The 13366-nt window shown below is 41.8% G+C and overlaps 1 protein-coding gene across 9 annotated transcripts in view; it reads right to left on the bottom strand.

Moving 5' to 3' along the window:
• ndrg4 (NDRG family member 4) overlaps nt 1-13366 on the bottom strand; it is a 76332-nt gene that overhangs the window by 20891 nt on the left and 42075 nt on the right. For 7 of the 9 annotated variants that reach the window (XR_004897886.1, XM_031285355.2, XM_031285356.2 and 4 more), the window contains 2 exons: nt 9686-9724; nt 2714-2819 (listed from right to left, as the gene is read on the bottom strand). Coding sequence is in view for 8 of the 9 variants with exons in the window: in XM_031285355.2 (XP_031141215.1) it covers nt 2714-2819; nt 9686-9724 (145 nt within the window). In the remaining variant the exon portion in view is untranslated. Of the gene's footprint in view, nt 1-2713; nt 2820-6193; nt 6455-9685; nt 9725-13366 lie in introns of those variants that run through there. The other 2 variants (XM_031285359.2, XM_031285360.2) reach the window with 1 other exon arrangement.

The following is a 13366-nucleotide window of genomic DNA, read 5'->3' as shown; positions in this document are numbered from 1 at the left end:
CCTCCTGATCCAAAACATCTGGGAACATGGGACCCTCCCACAGGACTGGAAGGATGCTAACATCGTGGTCATCTACAAACAGAAAGGAGACAGAGCAGTCTGTGGCAACAGCCACGGGATATCTCTCCTCTCCATCGCAGGGAAAGTCTTGGCCAAGATCGTGCTCAGCAGACTGGTTGAGCACATCTCGGAAGCTGTGCTTCCGGAAACACAGTGTGGCTTCTGGAAGACCAGATCCACCACAGACATGGTTTTTGTCTTGAGGCAGCTGCAGGAGAAGAGCCGAGAACATCACAAAGACCTTTACGTAGCCTTCACCGACCTCAGCAAAGCTTTTGACACCATCAGCCGTGAGCTGCTCTGGAAATACCTCTCCAAACTTGGGGTACCACCCAAGTTTCTCCACATCCTACAGCAGTTGCATGACGGGATGCAAGCCAGAGTAATCACGGGAGAACTCCAGTCAGAGTTTTTCGAGGTAAACGTTGGGGTGAAGCAAGGCTGTGTCTTGGCTCCGGTGCTCTTTAACATCCTCCTCTCTGCCATCACCTGCCTCTTCCACCGTGTCATGGGACATGAAGACGGTGTCCATGTGGAATACAGACTTGACAGAAGCCTTTTCAACATCCGTCCGCTCCAGGCCCACACATAGACAAAGACCCGCCAAATCTGTGAGCTTCAGTATGCTGATGACTGTGCCGTCTTAGCTCACAGCCTGGACTCTATGCAGCACGCCCTTAACACAATATCCAGTCTGTACCAATCCTTCGGCCTACAAGTCAACATTCAAAAAACCGAGGTCATGTCCCAGCTCACTACCCCCACCCCCACACCACCCAGTTTTCACATAAATGGTATTCCACTTAAAACAGTGGACCACTTCACCTACCTCGGCTCCACTTTGTCCTCATGCTGCTCCCTTGACACAGAAATACACACCCGGATAAATAAAGCCTCATCATCTTTTGGACGCCTACGCTGCAGGGTTTTTGAAAACCGTAACCTGAAGATCAGCACCAAGGTGGCTGTTTACAATGCGGTATGTCTCTCCACTCTGCTTTATGGGGCAGAGTCTTGGACCCCATACCGCCAGCACATCACCAACCTAGAGGCCTTCCATATCCGCTGCCTACAAAAGATCCTCAGCTTGTCCTGGGAAGATCGAATCCCCCATACAGCTATCCTCAGTAACACTGATTCAATCTGTATGGAAGCAGCCGTGGCCAAAAAACATCTGCGCTGGATAGGGCACACCATACGCATGCCCGAACACCGCCTGCCCCGTCAAGTCCTCTACAGTCAACTAATGGGCGCTAAGCGCTCTGCTGGAGGGCAAAAGCGGCGCTTTAAGGACTACACCGAGGACCTCCTAAAGCGAGCGAACATCCCCCTTACGCAGCTTGAATCTCTGGCACTCGACAGATCAGCCTGGCAGGTCTCCTGTGCCACTGCAGTCTCTCAAATACACCAAATCAGCCAAGACCGACGATCCGAGAGGCGCATCAAGAGACACCAGCAGGCGGCTGGTACCCCCCTGGCATTTGGTTTCCCCTGCTCCATCTGCGGACGAGTGTGCGGCTCAAGGATCGGACTCTACGCCCACGAGAAGTGGCACCAGCGGCAAGGTCGCTGAACCCACCCCCCCTCCCACCCCCATCCCTGGAGCAAGCGTCATCATCGAACACGATGGACAGCTAAGATGTGTGTGTGTGAGAGAGTGTAATAATACATACACATACACACACACTGTCTCTCTCTCTTCTCATCTCTTTCTCTCCATTTACATTGTTCAATTTCAATTTCAATTTGCTTTATTGGCATGACAAAATCAATACATTTCATTTTCTCTAGCTTTTTTCCCACTCCGTCCTGTTCGCTTCTCCTCTCTACTTCTGTGTTTCTGATCGGGGGACTGGTGGGGCAATGTGCTATTTGTTGATTGGGAGTCATTTTACATGGAACAATAAACTCCCTGGTAATTTTCTTTAATGTTTTTTGCCCCTCCTTTCATCCCTCGCTGTCCTGCTGTATGATTGTGCGTCACAGTCGAGTGATTCAGTGACTGGCAGTGAATACTAAAAGCCTCAGTCGTTCTGCTGCAGCAGCAAAACACTAGTTATTTTATTTTTTAGTCTCCTTTATCACTGTTTTTTTTATTCCACGTGCATTAGAGTGTATGTTTATTTCATTATGTTTTTCTAAATGAGATGGATAATCAGCTTAGTAATAAAGAGAGAAAGGAAGAAGACCAAAAACTGCAGTGGGACAGACAACAACAGCAGCCCCCGCCATCTCTGTCCCACCTCCACCCGTCAAAGCAGCGCCGCTGGCCCCGCCCACCTCCCTCCGCAAGATGGGGATGTTTTTCTGACCTACATTTCATGGATGCCTCTTACACAATCTTCACATCTTTTCATTTGCCACTTCATTTCCTTCTCTTTTTTATATTTCTGTCGCCACTCATCACACTAATGATGTGTGTGTATGTGTGTGTGTGTGTGTGTGTGTGTGTGTGTGTGTGTGTGTGTGTGTGTGTGCGTGCCAGCAGAGTGCAGGTGGAAAGGAATGGAGCGACATAGAGGCCAATTATCACTTCACAGACACACACACAGACACACAGACAGACAGACAGATACGAACGCATGCAAGCACACACACACGCACACACACACACACACACACACACACACACACATTTTTGTTGGATACTCACGGTTCAGTCCCACATCGTGGTAGGTGAGGATTGCAGGCTTGTTTCCTTTGGGTGCCCCGCGGATCACCACGTGCAGCATCCCATAAGGGGTCTCGATATCATGTTCCTATGAAACACACAAACACACTTTCACTCACCTGGTGTTCACACACAGTCAGCTGCTTCAGTGAGAACATTTGTACCTTTTTTTTTTATATCTCCAAGTGAGGAACTTCATTTATATATCTATATATATATATATATATATATATATATATATATGGCTTGCATCTGGCTCTAAAGACAGATAGACAGATAAACTTGAGACATGGAGGGCGGACTTTGAAGAGGATATTTCAGAAAACGATTGGAAGAAAACTTGTGACACATCTCAGAAACAAACAGCAAACTGTGATTTAAAGCTACTCCAATATAATTGGCTAATGCAGACATACACAACTCCTGTTAAATTGAATAAATAGAACAGTAACATACCTGAACTTTGTTTAAAATGCAATGAGGCTAAAGGAACATTATGCACTGAGTCTGGGAGTGTGACAAAATTAAAACATTCTGGAGGGAGGGGATCAATAAAACTATGTGCATCTTGTCAGTGAACAGTCCACTTGACCCTAAGATGATTTTGCTGCACCTGTATCCAACAATCGGAATCTGAATACCTACGAATACAATTGTATTGATTTTGCTATACTACAGGCAAAAATGACTATAGCTCTCACCTGGAAGATCATGGGATTGTTGAAAATTGTATTTGCAATGAAAAATTAATAAAAGAAAGTAAGAACATATTTGCACGTGAATCCTCTCAGGGAAACAGTTGTAAGGAGGAGATTCATCTGTGCATTTTAAGAAACTCATTATTCAACCTGCTTTTTATTGAATTTCAGTCAAATGCTCCTTCACCATTAATAGCCAATCTATGCAGGATTGTTCCTCATTAATCTTCAGTGTTACGGCTTCCACATCAGTATGACAGAGAGGCAGCGACTCGGTTCCACGGAAAGAAGGTCGGTAATTACTGTGAGCTATATCCGAGCACAGTGAATCCTGAAAGTAAATTAGTGGAGGTGGATTGATGCCATGCTCTGCAATAATTGAGCAGTAAATGTCTGTAAAGACTGTAGACTGTAACATCTCTATGGCAAAAAGAGGGAAAACAAAAATGAAATATAAAAATGTCTATGCCAAAAAGAGAAGGGAGGTTTGAATCTATGTAATATTATACAACAAGTAGATGGGAATTGGAAACATGTGAAACTGGACATGAAGCTTATTGAGGGAGAATTTGAATGTAAGGTCAAAATGAGTTATTTTACATCAAAATATGATTCATCTGACTCATGTTGGAGGCGCTGTAGCTTGGCAGGGTTTTTATCCATATACAGTATTCTGGGACTAGGGCTGGGCGATATGGAGAAAATCAGATATCATATTCTGAAACACATATACCTCGATGTCGATATTGCTACGATATTCTAGGGTTGACAATTGGTGTTTTCACAAAATATCTTCACACTTGACTAAGTGGTTAAAGGCAAATAAAAGAACATGCATCACTTTACTGTAATGCATCTTGTAAAACCAGGAAAAGACAACTTATGCCATGTTACGATATTACGATATCCAAAATCAAAGACGATATCTAGTCTCATATCACAATATCAATATAATATCAATATATTGCCCAGCCCTATCTGGGACTGCCCACAGTGTTTGGATATTCATTTGACTACAAATTCTGTTTTTTTTTTTTTTTTTAAATCTACCTAAGAACATAGCAGGCAATTATTTAAATGGTGTATTAAGGTTTTTGCTTTTAAAATAATGATCTCAGTGTCTTGGTTAAAGTAACAACATCCAAATAAGTTAAGTCTATTGCATGTGCTCTGTTTTTTTATTTTTTACAGTCAATCATTTGGCATGAAATAAAAGTAGAGATGTCTAATTGCTGCTACTGGCTCCAAACAGTTTGCTTGTTGCGCATCCAAACCTCTCTTGTTATGACCCACATTTTGTCAGCAGCCGCTGGTCACAGCCAGCCAAACTCAAAATGGAGGCAGGAGAAATGTGTTACCATGTAAACACACACACACACACACACACAGCAACGTGGTGTTTTGGGCGATAAAATGCACGGAAGCCTTTATTGATGATGCTGACACTCCTGTCTATGTACTCCAATTTAAACTCTACAAACAGAGATCCAATACAGAAGTATTGTTTTTCCTTTAGCATGTTCTTACAACGTACATCTAAACTATTCAGACATGGACAAACAGTTGACTGAAAATCCTCCGTCAAACTGCTGCTGTCAATCTACAGCATCTCTCACTGAAATATAATACGCATTGACTATGGAGTGATTTCTCACAGTACAGAAACAAACTGCACGTATGGATGCAGCCAATTGACCTACATCTGCACAACCCCCCCCCCCCAGCAGCAGATAGTCATGCAGCCAGCAGTTATGAGTTAATCCAGCCAGATTATCTCTGTATTATTCCAGCCTCAACATCAGTGTTATCTGCAATCAGCATTCTAATTTGAGACTACTGCATCAGGGGCTTTGTTCACAGTCTGTTTGCAGTGGATTCTGGTAAGTATGACATGGAGACATTCCACAAACACATGAGCTCCTATTGACCTTCAGACATCCAGGAGGAAAACATAGAGAGGAATTTATAATATCTCTCAGTGGAAGTGGCAATCACGCTTTCAAAATAAGCTTTTTTGATGCTGCACAGCGACATGATTGGTGGGATTTGCTTCATTTAATTGTGACCTCAGGTCCAAAAAAGAGCAAAAAGCGCATACACACGCACGCACACACACACACACACACACACACACACACACACACACACACACACACACCCTTTACTCATTGCCATTGCCACTCACCCTTTACTCATCGTTTCAAGGTTGCCAAAATGGATGATACTGCAGAAGGATTAACACTTCCTCCACACACCTATGCACACACACACACTAACCTATGCACACACACACTCACACACACACACACACACACACACACACACACACACACACACACACACACACACACACACATACACACATCATCTGTGTACACGTTTAGCAAGCTTAAGTGTGTCAGTGGGCCAGAGTCAAAGAATGGCCCATCATGACGCTGCAGTTTTTTTTCTTCTCAATACAGAATATTAATACAGAACATATTCCATATAGTTATGTAACACAGCTCACTGTAAAAAACAAAACAGTTTATAGGCCGTTGATTACCAGCAAAATATATCAAATTAAATATTTAAAGGACAATATAAGCAGCTCAAAGCCCATCATCAGATAAAGACCCAGACATTCATTCTGACATTGCTTTATCACACCAGATCCAAAACACATTGAATATATATATATATATTCAATGTGTTTTGGATATATATATATATATATATATATATTATAGTATACATCTTTCCCTCACACTACTCTGCCACTCACCCCATCCCAGCACTCAGGCATGGCTCCACAGTAACTGCACTCTCAGTCGACAAAGAAGAGGAGGGTGCAGAGGGTGGGGGGGGGTGGGTGGACGAGCAGCCAGGCCTCTCCTGTTTTAAGGGACTAGGTCCTGGTGAGCCCTCGCTGTACGATGGAGAGTCGGATGCTAGATGCTGCAGACTGCTGCAGTGTCTTTGTCTGCTGGGCAATACTCCCACCCCAGACTCTTAAGCCTCGGAGCTGCCCCCCTCCCGCCCCTCCCAATCCTTTTCCTCACACTCTATAGGCGCCTGAGACAGGGTGTGGGGGGAGGCTGGAGATGATTCGCTCCGAACACTGCCTCCCCTGCACAGGATTGGTCAGTTGTCTCATCAGTCTAGTCTGCACTCTCTCTCTCTCTCTCTCTCTCTCTGTCTCTGTCTGTCTCTCTCTCTCTCTCTCTCTCTCTCTCTCTCTCTCTCTCTCTCTCTCTCTCTCTCTCTCTCTCTCTCTCTCTCTCTCATCAGCACCACTGCTCTGGTTTGGATCTATTCCTGCTTCACTGTCTTTCTGTTTTCCTCAGCGACCGTGTTTTTGTTCCAGCCTTTTGGCAAAAAAAAACAAAGCAGCCGCTGTTCGTGAATTAGCCGTAATGAGGCCACATCTTTTAATGGAAAATATTAGGAGACCTCTACTGTAGGACGGCAGTTAGTCTGGACATAACGTGTTATGCAGCAGTCAACAACAATTAGAGGAGAATCAACATGCGTTGATTATTGCAACAGCCTCTTCACTTTGTCTTAAAATCTATTGAGGCTGTTTAGGATTTAGACTTTTCATCAGAACTAACAGATAATAAACTAATAAAATATATAATCTGACCAATAGTTACTTCTATAATTACAATTTGGCACATCTAAACAAAATTAACAATTTCCAGTCATACGCCTTAAGACCTTTGCTAATGTTAGCAATTAATTGCGGTTAAACAAAGAAACCGCCATTATGTAAAAAAATAAAAAATAAAAAGACAATTATGTAATAATTGTTACAGGCCTAGCTATACATACAGCATCCGGGGAGCAACTTGGGGTTCAGTGTCTTGCTCAGGGACACTTTGACATGCGGCCAGAGGAGCCTGGGAAGCAAACCTAAAAACTTGTGGTTGAGGGGCGACCACTGTACCTCCGAGCCGTGGTAGGCTACAGTGGGGTACAGTGAGTTTTGAAGTTGTGTCCACCCACAGCCGCCTCACTTGCATTGTTAGATCAGGAAGCAGAAGATGAATGGATACATTGGCTGCATCTCATGGCCCTGATTTGATAGCTCCTCGACTCCTCTGTCCTCGGCTGAACCGGAAATTGTTATGTCCCTCTTCGATGAAGGCAACTCAAGCATTTCTGTTGTCTAAAACAGTTCTCATATGTCTTGGGAGTCAAACAGTGAAAAAATAACACTGTAACTTATACAGTGGACAAAATATCTACATTTCTTCAAAAAAAGTCCAGACACTTTTGCCCTCATGACATTCACTTATGCCAATACTCAAAATAGTAATGCCATATTTATTGATATCACAACACAGCAAAGCTACACAAGCATTTGTGTTGTCTAAAACAGTTCTCCTATGTCTTGGGAGTCATCATTATAATGAACATTATAAGTTATATAGTGGACAAACTATTTCTTCAAAAAAGGCCCAGACTTATGCCAAACCTCAAAACAGTAATGCCATGTTCATGTTGCAAATTGTATGTTTTGTGTGTTGTGTTAAAAATAAATAGTCTGCTAACTATATATTGCAAATATCAAGTTGGCAATGAGGCAATGCTTTTGGTAAAATGACAAATTTTACAGTTTAGCTAAACACACATGAATGTCTTACAAAAAACTTAGGAATTACTTGAAAAATGAATTCTATAAAGGAGATATATCTCACTGGCAGCCAGCACGAAGAAACAACACAGCTCTTTAAATGCAGCGATCATTTTTGAGAGCTTGAAGTGTCAGGTTTAAGTGCGAAAGAGAGGTGTTTCATGAGAAAACGTCTCATTAGTCCCGCAGCACGTGTCAGACTAAAATAAACCAGCAGAGTTGTTAAATGTGTGAAGCTCAACTTCTTTGTTGTTTTGAAGCTCAACTTCTTAAAAAAAAAGGACATCTCAAATGACTGGCGTAACAGTTCATGCAAGTTGATGAATTGGAGATAGCTCTGCTCGAGTTTGCTAAGTTTAAAACTGGTGTAAAATCTGCCAGGGCAGCCACCACAATGCTGAAAATAGTATAAAGAATATGTTAGCCATTCGACCATAGCAACACATTCTCACTCCCATCGTGTCAAAAAGCGAGGCTTAGTCTGGTGGATTTGGATATTTTGTTATTGACGCAAAAAGTCTCCTTTAGTGTCATATTTGGACGTGCTTGGTCGGGACTCTTGGTATCACTTTTTGACGCTCTGGATCGGGACGTACGTTTAACTGACATGCAGCACAAGAACGGGATAGTTAGGCCTCCTGCACACTGGCTGTGTGGGGTGGCGTTTCTGTTGCGTGTCAGCTGCGTGGCGGCTGCGTGGCGTTTTCAATGTCTTTGCACACCAGAAACGTGTCTGACACAGCGCTGCTGCTGCTAGCCTTGTCTGTACACATATATGTTTCCCATAAACATAAACATAAATATATCCTGATTTGATTACAGCAAAGACAACGTCGGCAGTATTGACGGCAAAATAGGCTACAGAATATTTTCTTCTGTATTGACAGTGTTTTTTTTTTAATCATTTATATCTGCATTTATGTCAAAACCTAGAGACTTTCAAACATCAAAATGTAATTTATTAAATGTATTTGTGTCAAAATGACATATGAACATCTTTTCATATTCTATTTTGCATGGAAATGCTTCCAACACGCTTGTGTGTCGCGTGAAAAATAGGCGTCGGTCCTATTTCTAGCATGCACGCGTTTTTGGCGCATCCACGTGTGTCATACAGGCAGTGTGCAAGCTCTAACCTGTTAACATGGGAGCCGAAATAAAAACAGACACGCCACGCAGCTGACATGCTCACGCCACGCAGGCAGTGTGCAGGAGCCCTTGGGCAGTGATGTAGTACTCGAGATCAACCTCATTTTTTCTCGTTCTTGTCTCGGTCTCAGTTAAAGACTACAACTGGTATTTTTGTCAACTCATTTGGCAATGGCTTGAATGTAAGGCACGTTCATTAATATAAAAAAAGTTACGCACTAAAGCTTTAATCGAGAAAATTATTTGGCAGATTAAATCAATAATGAAATGAATCATTCGTCGCAGCCTTATCTTCAACCTTCCTCTTTCTCTTTTCTCTGGTGACTCAGGCCGCGATTGCTGTTTACCATAGTAAGCAAGCACCAAGAGATAGCAAACAAAGAAAGATGAAGAACACAAAAGACGAGACGCACTAATAAGAAAAGGAGAGATCAGAGACAGAGGAAGGCTTAATCTCAACATGACAGCAGCACACACACATTATCATACCTTCCAATCCCCTGCCGGCATCAGCTGTTCACAGCTTTCCTGCATTGAGAGACAAGCAGAGAGAGAAAAGACAGAGAGAACCAAATTAAAAGGGGTAGGAGATAAGTGATCTGAACTTACACACACACACACACATACACAAACACACACACACACACACACGCACACAATAAAGTGTGCATCCACTGTTGGAACTGAAGACTTACAGAAGAGCAACACAAGCTGTGCACTGTAGGTCCAAACCATAGACACAGAAAACACAGTTTCCCAAAAGCACCTTACAGTGTCATGTTCAATCATGTTCAACTGTCTCTGAACATTAACAGAAATGTAGGTTATAAATTCAATTTAGCATTATTTTCCCCCTTTATAGGCACAAAAAGCCAATATTTTTGTAGTAGAATTTTACTGTAGGCATTTGGACTAATTCAAAGGTACTCCAGCAATTTAGTAATGCACTCCATCGGGTCGGGCTACTAACAAGAGACATATTTGAAACCGAATGGTCAGAAAGGATGCAACAGAAGTAAAGTCTGAGTTAGTCCCTGTAATGGTTCAAATTCCAATACTGAATCCTACGTTTCCCATAATGCAGCAAGTCAGTGGCTTTCATCAGGCCCTGGTAAACAGCCATGTCTTTAAAATGTCACATCACCAGTTTGTAACAAACTCTCTGTTAAAAGGTTTGCGTTGTCTCCAAGCCCAAGATGAGATAACCCTGATGACATCATAATGACATCATCAGGGTTGTTTTGTAGGACTTTGAAACGCTCCGTCCAGAGCCACAGAAGACATGATTCAACTGTTTTCAAAGTATTAGTAGTACTCTCTCTGTGGCTAGCAAACTGATATTGGTGGGTAAAATTGATGGAGTGCCTCTTTAAAAGCAGTGTTTTAAAGAGTAACTTTGGTATTTTTCAACCAGGATTTCCCCATGTTTCTGTGTCTAAGTGACAGGAAGCAACAATTTTTGAAATTGGTCCACTATTTAGCAAGATTGCTGCAGCCAGCAGCGGCGAAACAAGCTATAATGTAACGTCAATGGGCACCTTCAATTTCTGTCCACTAAAAGTGCTTGTTTTCCCACTGACAGGCTCAGGGTGTTACTGTAAGTGTCTGACAACACTGGATGGAAGGGATCTCTACAGAGATAGACCTTTTTGTTAAAAAGTAAAATATGCGCTATACCTACCAGCTTACATTCAGATAAACAGTCATTTTATTATCCCAAAATACACATCAAAAGCCATCTTGGTTCGTCTTTCCACTGTTCCAACAATCACCACTCTGGTTTGGTTAAAATAAAACCTTAATTCTCCAATTTACATGTGGAAATATGCTGGCTCTATACACGCTAATTGCACTGATTATTTACATGGAGTCTGGTGGGTTTGGTGATGGTGATTTTGGGGCTGTTTCATGTTAAACTAAAAGGATCTTACTCTTTAACTAAAAGGTCTATCTCTGTAGAGATCCTTTCCATAATGTTGTCAGACGCTTAGAATAATAATCTGAGCCTGTCGGCGGCAACAACAGAACTTTTTGTGGACATAAATTGACGGTGAACATTTGCCCTCAAGGATTACATTGCAGCATAGTTCGCAGCTGCCGGTTACAAAGTTCTCGATCAATACTGGACCAATTTCAAAGATTTCAGGTCACTTAGACACAAATGCTTTGGAAAATATGGTCCAGGTTAGAAAACAATACCGAAATTACCTTTTAACACATCTATTTGCCTTTGGTTAGTGCCAAATACAGTCGTTATTCCAGTGTTATCTCATTCTAGAGAGACAGTAAAGATAATTACTTAAGTGCATGTGGGACACTGGGGACAAATCAGCAGTAAAAAGTGAGAGTTAGATAGTCTTTTTTAAAAATACAGGATGAGAGAGAGAGCAAAGCAACCAGATTCCATACCAGTCATCTACGTCTGTATACAAAGACGAGTTGGGGAAGACAATCTGGACGTAAAAAAATGACATTTTTTGCCATCCGGCCACAGTAAGTCAGAATCCCTGCGAGCCAGTCTGACTCCCTGACTGCCAAAATAGATGGTTTTTTTCAGAGACACTGATTGATGACAAGCTGGCATCAGTCAAAGTGATAGCTATGCCAATGTCAGACAAAACTTTCCAGTGTTGGAACCCTCTGAATATCATGTCAGCCAATATATATTTTTGGGCTCTTAGAGAAAATACAAAATATGCTTTTCTCTTGCAGTGCGTACTTGTTTTAGGAATCTGGTCTTGACTCTTCATTGAAGAAGAGATGCATTGACATAAAACAGGTTTCCCATCCATGATTAAATGTAACTGATGTGCTGGAAAATGACGGAGCGACTTTCAAACTCATTTTGATAACACTTTATAATAATGGTACATGAATTATAATTTACATGTGCCCCATAACCGTTGCGCCTTGTGTATCGCTTTTGTATGCTGGGCAGGTCGTTGGGGGCGACTCGTGCCGGGAGGCTTGGACCCCGTCATAACTGCTTGCAGTTCTAGTTAATAATACTATTAATCCTTGTGCATTACTGATAGTTCATGAAGTGCTACATGAATTAATTCATGTTCCATTATTAAAAAGTGTTAACCCTCATTTTATATGGTTTCTGTCATTTCTCAACACAACAGTGAACGCTCACTGATCCTAACCTGTGTTATTTCAGCGCATGCCATTTTATGGGTAAGTACCGTTTTTTTCAGCCTGGACCCTATGTTCCTATGTTTTTGTGTCTAAGTGACTGATGGGAACAACAATCTTTGTTGACATTGGTCCAGTATTAAGAGAGATCGCTGCAGTCAGCAGCGGAGAAACAAACTAATAGGACAATTGCCCAGCTTCTATTTACCTTCACAAAAGTGCTCGTTTTGCCACTGACAGACTCAGATTAATATTGAATACTGACAAGATTCCCTACAGAGATAGACCTTTAAAACCTCTTTAAGACCTTTCTGTTTAACCAGAAACAGCTCTGAAGTCGCTAGCACTAAACCCACCAGTCTCCATTTAAAAAAACAATACTTTTAGTGTGTATAGAGCCAACATATTTTCACATGCAAATCTGTAAACTATGTGTGTATTTCAATCAAAACTAGAGTTGTGATGGTTGGAAAAGTGGAAAGACGACACAAAATGGCTTTTCATAGTTTTATTTTATTTTTTATTGTCAACTTTGAATGAAGTGTATTTTACGATGCTAAAATTACTGTTTATTTACATGGAGTCTGGTGGGTTATGCAATCGCAATTTATGTTTAAAAAAAGGATCTTACTCTTTAACAGAAAGGTCGACCTCCTTAGAAATCCTTTCTATAATGTTGTCAGACACTTAGAATATTAATCTGAGTCTGTCAGTGGCAAAATGAGCACCTTTGTAAAAGTAAATACGAGCTGGACAATTGTCCTATTAACTTACATTGTAGCTTGTTTCACCACTGCCGACTGCAGCGATCTCTCTTAATACTGGACCAATGTCAAAGATTGTTGTTCCCATCAGTCACTTAGACACAAAAACATAGGAAAATAGGTTGAAAAAAAATACTGCTCTGCTGCCTTTGTAAAAGCTTAGAGCAGAGCAGGAACATCTGGAAATCGATGAAGATTAAAATAAAGGACATGCACATAAGGTTAGACACCACCAGTCAAAACTGTCAGACAGATGGTTGTCACACAG

The sequence above is a fragment of the Sander lucioperca genome, chromosome 7 (assembly GCF_008315115.2).
Source record: "Sander lucioperca isolate FBNREF2018 chromosome 7, SLUC_FBN_1.2, whole genome shotgun sequence".
Lineage (NCBI taxonomy): Eukaryota > Metazoa > Chordata > Actinopteri > Perciformes > Percidae > Sander > Sander lucioperca.
The sequence above is the reverse complement of the archived record's forward strand: the minus strand, read 5'-3'. Positions and strand labels throughout refer to the sequence as shown.